This window comes from Austrofundulus limnaeus, unplaced genomic scaffold (assembly GCF_001266775.1).
Source record: "Austrofundulus limnaeus strain Quisiro unplaced genomic scaffold, Austrofundulus_limnaeus-1.0 Scaffold29, whole genome shotgun sequence".
Lineage (NCBI taxonomy): Eukaryota > Metazoa > Chordata > Actinopteri > Cyprinodontiformes > Rivulidae > Austrofundulus > Austrofundulus limnaeus.
The window spans coordinates 2,494,060-2,500,786 of NW_013952431.1; the positions used below are offsets into that span (position 1 = coordinate 2,494,060).

The 6,727-nt window shown below is 35.5% G+C and overlaps 1 protein-coding gene across 1 annotated transcript in view; it reads left to right on the forward strand.

The window, feature by feature from the left end:
• The first annotated feature begins 280 nt into the window (after positions 1 to 280).
• The window catches only part of slco1c1 (solute carrier organic anion transporter family, member 1C1), a 30,491-nt gene continuing 24,044 nt past the window's right edge, over positions 281 to 6,727 (forward strand). Inside the window, exons 1-3 of the mRNA XM_014005328.1 lie at positions 281 to 320; positions 480 to 599; positions 3,522 to 3,694. Of these exons, the coding sequence (XP_013860782.1) occupies positions 3,599 to 3,694 (96 nt within the window). The 5' untranslated portion in view covers positions 281 to 320; positions 480 to 599; positions 3,522 to 3,598. The remainder of the gene's footprint in view (positions 321 to 479; positions 600 to 3,521; positions 3,695 to 6,727) is intronic.

The following is a 6,727-nucleotide window of genomic DNA, read 5'->3' on the forward strand; positions in this document are numbered from 1 at the left end:
ATAGCTGTTTCTATGGCTGTACAAAAATTTAAAATAAATAATCTTACAGCTTTCTGAGCAAGGCATAAATGTATGGTACTAAAGCTGGTGAGAAAGGGGCAGGAGAAACAGAGCAGAGAGAGAGAGAGAGAGAGAGAGAGAGAGAGAGAGAGAGAGAGAGAGAGCAGATTAAGACACCCGCCTCTCAGTGAAAGCTTATTGTACTGAAGCCTTCTTGTGTTCAGAGTCAGTGTAACGGCAGGAGGTTGTGTGTGTGTGTGTGTGTGTGTGTAGAGTGGGGGCTCTCACTTGGACCTGGAAGCTCTGTACCTTTTCTCCAGGTTGTGGATATGAGTCACAGGACTCAAACTTCTCTTTTTAAATTGGACTAATTCTGGCTGGCAGGCTGGGAATGAACTCTGTCAGATGCAGGTGATCAGAGTGATGTGAGGCGACACTTCTTGTCCTCATTTTCTTCTTTTTTTTTCCTACATGAGAAGTTTAACAGAAGAAGCTCAGCTGACTGAGGGAGGAGACAACTACCTGTGTGTCATCCTGCTGGATTGGTAAATAAATCTGTGCAGCATCAACCCCCACAGCTGTTCACAAAGMAGGTTGAGGTGAGTGTTTCCCTCTGTCCTTCTGTATTATTTTTTTTACATCATGTTGTTCTCTGTAGGAAATCAAAGCATTTGAATCAAGTTGTTGGAGGAGTTTTTATTAAAAAAGCTATATTTTCTGTAGCTTATTGTAAATATTAAAACCTCATTTAGATATTATAAGCTCAGTTCATTTAAAAAAATCTAATTCACCTGTAGGACATCCTGACAGAGGAACTCAACGGCTTTTTAAACCGGTTTTATCCTGCAAGTTTCAAAAAAAGCTTGTAGGATATTTTATTGAAATCATAGCCTACATAAAGCCTTTTATTGTAATTATTATCACTTTTTTCCATACGATTCTGTCATTTTCCAATCAACATTTGAATTTTGCTCAGTCTCTCTTGCAGCAGCAGATAATTAGATGGTGGAGAGCTCACATTTACCGCCCAGCAGCATCATTGTTGTCTTCAAAGCCTGTATGGGTGACACCTGCACGTTGAGGCGCTGACATCAGTAGAAAAGTATGCAGGCAAATTATTGGCAAACCAGTTTCATAATCATTCCAGTGGAGATGATAGATTTTAGACCATTTCAAAGGAGGTGCACCGCAAACGTGCAGCAAAAATGCATCTATTTACAAAAACAAAAGTGTGATATCTGGTAAATAAATGTTCATTGGGTTTAATTAATTCCTTGTTCATTTTATCCATTTTGAAAAAAAACAAATGTAAATATAATTAATGTTTTCAGCCTGTTAGTAGTGTTGCAGCTACTCTTGATAAACAGTAATGATTCAGTCATGGTCAAATGCTTGAGTGTTTTTTAATTCATCCTGACATGAGCTCAACATTTGCTACATAAGCTGGCAGGTTTTAGAAATTATAGTTCAAATGTGAAGATATAAGTAATTTTGGTAACTGATAAAACATTTTCACATGCATATTTCATAAAAAAAAGGTCATGTGAATCTATGATGATTAATAAAAACACTTGGCTTTATAGAAATAATCTAATGCAGCTTATTTCTTCAGGACACAATTTCCTTCTCCTGCGGCAAAGAGAACAGAAAACTCTTGCTTCAAATATGAAGAGCAAAACAAATCAGTGAATGTTCATGACATGGCCACCGAAACATCCCTTAATTTCTTTTGTTTCTCATAAACTGCTCAGCAGGTTCAAAGTGATTCTTGTCACGCTTGTTGGAACTTTAATAACCACACCCCACGGACTCATTCGTGTTTTTTTTATTGTTTCAAATAATCATTCTCCTAATCGCTGGTGAATCCAGTACAAGGCAAGACAAACACTTTAAGCCGCTGGGAATCTGTTCATATCCTGTTKTTCCTGACAGTGCTTCATTAAGATTTAATAAAAAAAAAAATGTTACTTAATGTTTGGATGCACACTTGAAAAAATACAGAAAAAAACTGGGAGGAACCCCACTTTTGTTACAAATAGGTTAGTAAGGCTGCTCAGTCTTTAGAAGGAAGTCAACCTTTGTTAAAGGGAGATAAAATCACTCAGGGGGAAACTGTAGATGTCTGTATTTGGCACCTGCAGTATGAGAAGCGTCACTTACAGAAACACTGATGGGATTGTAAGGACATTCWTTACTGTAAAGCATTCGTCTGCGTGTTGCCTGCAGCAGCTACAGTTTTTGCTCTTTATGCTAACTGAAGTGTGTTGAGAAGGAAGAAAAGAAATGTGTAAGAAATAGGCATCCTAATGATATGGTTCATAAATACAACTATATGTATATATTTAAAATTGACATGAAACAGTTTGTTAAAGTAATTTGTGTTCACATATTACTCAAATATATTTATTTGAAATATTCCTATTTTAAGCTGTTTTTAGTGCTTTTTGGTCGGACTGACCATCAAAAWCTAAAATCTGTGAACAAAGCAATAAGAGCACTCCTTGAAGTGAAAAAAAGCCTCCTTTCTGGTTTGATTAGTTCYTATAATAGTGATATAAAATCCTGCTGGTGGAGTATTATTACTTTACACAGAAGTAATAAAACTACCAAATGGTTGCCACATGTTTTTTAAATCATATTTTCTTTGTTTCTTTGAWGCACTTGAGTGATGCTGACACTGATGCCGAGCTCATTGGAGCTTTCTTCAGGCTGACACTCACCCTCCGCTCTGACTCTGGGGTACTGCATTAGTTATATCAGAGCATCGCATTGCAAAATGTGTTTTCAAACAGACTGAGAGATTTGAAATGGGTCATGGATAAATCATGGTAATTTTATGTGGATTAGCAAAGTCTGGAATGTAAAAAGTGCATCTAAATCAGATTGAGATCTGCATTTTTTTATATTCTACCTCGATGTATTTATACCTCTACTTATTATAGACAATGCATTGCTGGCAAACAGATAAATGTGGTTCAGGTTGCCAAAAGAAATGCTGCTTTTGATATAAAYGCACTGATAAAATAAAAAAAGAATGAACTGAAACTGACAGCATTGAAAAGTTGCATATACCACTGATTACAAATGACATTTTCAATCTAAGATTTTTTTTCCATTCATTCTGTCAGTCTCAACGCCAATCAAATCTCCTTTGATCTTATTTATGTTCAGTTTCAGAGAACTGAGGTTAGCTTTCAGAGTGTGGTTTTACCTGACTTCAGAGCAGCCAGTTTAAGCTTCATTACATGTGGTCTCATGATCTCAGTTAATGCGCAAGCAGCACGAGCAGGTATGTAGTTTGATTTATTGTGCTTCATAATAGCCGGAACAAAGTTCTTTTGTTCTCAGAGCCTGAACGTGTCGGCCAAGTGCTGATTTTTTTTCATGCGAGTAAAGTTGATGATTAGAATACACAAATTTTTTTCTGTGCATGTCGGTTTTCCTCTTCTCTTTTCCTTTTTATGTTTTTTCTTTCGCTGAGGATGAGAAGTGGGTCACATGCTTGAATTATCCATTTGCAGGGTTGCATGCCTCAGCGCCAACAAACTTCATTGAGCAGGAGTGCTCTGCTAAGGAGACGCAAAGACCTAGCTGGAGAATGGAGGACAGAGCCGAGGAAGACTGTGTGCAGGAGAACGGACGTGCCGACGGCACCGACAGCAAACCCTGCACCTCTCCCTGCACCAGCCTGAGGGTACTATTATGTTGTTATGAACACTGGAACAGCAGCTAACACCTGTAGGGGTTTGCACTTTGTTAAACAGACACATGTTCTTATATGAATGCATTCGTGCATAAAGAGGCCAGTGATCAAAGATCAAGTTTTCTTCAAAAATGATAAATGAACAGCAGTGAACATGCTAGAGGGGACGTATCGTGCAAAATCCACTTTTATTTTTGCAGCTAAATGCATTTTGTTGTGTGCTTGGAGGCTGTAGGAGTGCAAAGAAGTTGAGTAGTCTCTCCCAATGTGCATATGTTTATATTCAGTCATATTTTTCGGCTTTTTTTAATCTCTACCACTTTTCTTCTAATTAATTTGTAAGTAAAGTTTCCACTATAGCCATAACCCCCTCTATTAAGCTAGAATAAACCAGTCTGGAAGCTGGAGTCGGGTGGAGTGCAAAGCGCCTTGCTTGGATTTTAAAGAGACAGCCTCAAAATGAGTTGATCTGAGACCCACCTCAGCAAAAGGGGTGAATGAGGGGCTTGTAGAGCTACAAGGAGGAGTAATTCAGACCAAAGCATTGCAGTTCCACTTTAATTAGACCACAACTAAATGAATTAAATGTGAAAAAGAAGGATTTAAAAGCATKATGTGTCTCCTTTAACCTGTAWGTCTGTGTTTTTTTAACACCAGTCAAAAAGCAAGTTTAGGTGAAACAAACTTCTTTAGCTCTGTTTTAYGCGCTGCACTGATTTTTCTCTTCATATTCTTTCCATATTCTGATCTTTTAGACATTTCTACATCAGCGGTTAAATATGTCATCACATGAATCAAAGCATCCAACTTATTTTAATTCTTCAGTTGTACGAAACAACTCTAACTTGAAATAGGTCATTTTACTTTGCTGTTGAGAAGTCTTCAATAAAAGTAGCATTCTTTAAAGAAATGCACGTTACTAGCTTCACTGCATGTCAAAGTTTAAAATAAATTGCGTAAGATCCRACAGATGTGGAAGCAAAACTCACATAAAATTGTTGTTGAGAGAAAATTTCCTCATCAAAAATGTGTTAGTTTGATGGTATGACATCACTTTTTGTAGCATGTAGCAGTACAGCTGAATACACTTGGTATGTGAATTTTAAATATGGAGGACCAAAACTGGCATAATTAAAAATATATTTTATTTTAGAAAAGCAGAAATGTATGAAAAGCTTAAAGGAGTTTAAAGCAAAGGCAAATAATAATAATAATAACAATAACAATAATAATAATAATAATAATAATAATAATAATAATAAACTTTAAACTTTAAGCTAAACTGAGGTATCACAAGCAGCACAACCGATCTGCACATAGAGCCTCCTCCTTTTTGTCTATTGACCAATAGTAGAGGAGCTGAACCAAGAGGGACAGCTCACTTTATTTGCATAATGAGGCAAAAAGTCATACGGTAAATGTTTTAATTAATTGGTGCATTGTAAGTATATTTATTTATTAATTTATTGGCCACTTTATACAGTATATTTCTGCTTTCATTTCTAATTAYATCAGTTTTGGTCCTGTATACATATTTATGTTTTTAATTCAAAAAACACTAATCAAATTGTGTCGTTTTTTCCAGTCTATAAATGTTTTATTTTTGCTAGAAATATATTTACTTGTTGTAACAATGCATAAAGTTCCTCAGTCTCAGCTTTCTCTCACACTTTATTCCATCAAGGCAATCAAACATCCATGAAAGTGATGTCATACCATGAAACCAGATGTTATTTTATGAGACAGCTTTGTTGTTTTAATGAAATACAGCTTGACAACGTATGTCATATGACAGTCCTATGCTTTCAATACAAAAGTGTGACACAAGTGTATATATATATAAAGGTTGTGTTTTGGCGGTCTTCCTGAAAGCAAAAAGGTGTAATCTCAAGGTAGTTTCACTCTGGAATCTGTTAAAAAAATAAAGATTCAGGGCTCCTAAAATGTAAATTGTTAAGTAGACTTGAGGCTGAATCAATTAAAAGAAATAAATAAATATGTGTAGACCATTCACAAACCACCCTTCACATTTGAATGATTCCTTAATCTTTAATTAAATACAACAAATGCATTTTTGACTCAAATTAAACTGTGACTATCAATAATGACTGACATTTAAAATTAGTTTATGATGAGAAGTGTGGTATGTTAGTTAAACTGTCAGTTCATGATGGGTTAAAGACAGGAAAGAATTTAGGTTTTTTTTGTGAAGGATTGTGTCAGAGCATGTTTTAAAYAATGGATTTTCTTATAACTGTGGCTCCCAGAAGTTATCTAAGAAAGACCAAACCTGTGATAGGATCCTGGGAGCCATAGGCACATTAGTAGAGTTAAGATGGGCCATGTGGTTGGAGTTCCTCAAAAGATTTTGTGGAAAAAAAAGGTAAAATCCCTAATGCTGTTGAAGTCAAAATACACAGTGCGTTGAGGTTTATTGTGAACTACTTACCTACTTATTATTTATGTGAGCATCAGAAAAGGAATTTTAAGCAGTGAAAAAAAAGTAGAATGCTTTAGTTAAAATAGTTCATTTTTGTCATTTATCTGGGAAAGAGATGGCAACAAATATAAAATTAGCTGTWATGCAGCCTGGGTTACTTCCAGCTGGAATCTTAATTCCACTGGAATAACTGTGKAAAGAAGTCCAAACTTGAAGTCAGTGTCAAAATGCATAAATTAGTGTTTGCATGAAACATGAAACACTGAGATTGAAATTATTTTAAAACAGCAACAAGCTTTGACCTCAGCTCACCTTAGTAGTCTGGATAAAAATAAACAATTCACATCTGCAGGCCAAATTTGGGTCTTGTTAATATTTTATCCAGTTCCAAAAGCAATATATTACATATGAAATAGCTTTACTCTTTATTTATTTTTTGTCACTAGATCTAGTGCAATCTTCTCATGGCAGCTGGCCATCTTCAGGTCAAGAAAATGAAGTTGAAATTTTTCAGTAATCTTTAATTTTTTTTTTTTATAGAAAGAGCAACAGAATCAACTTTGCCTGTTTTCTCTGTATTTTAT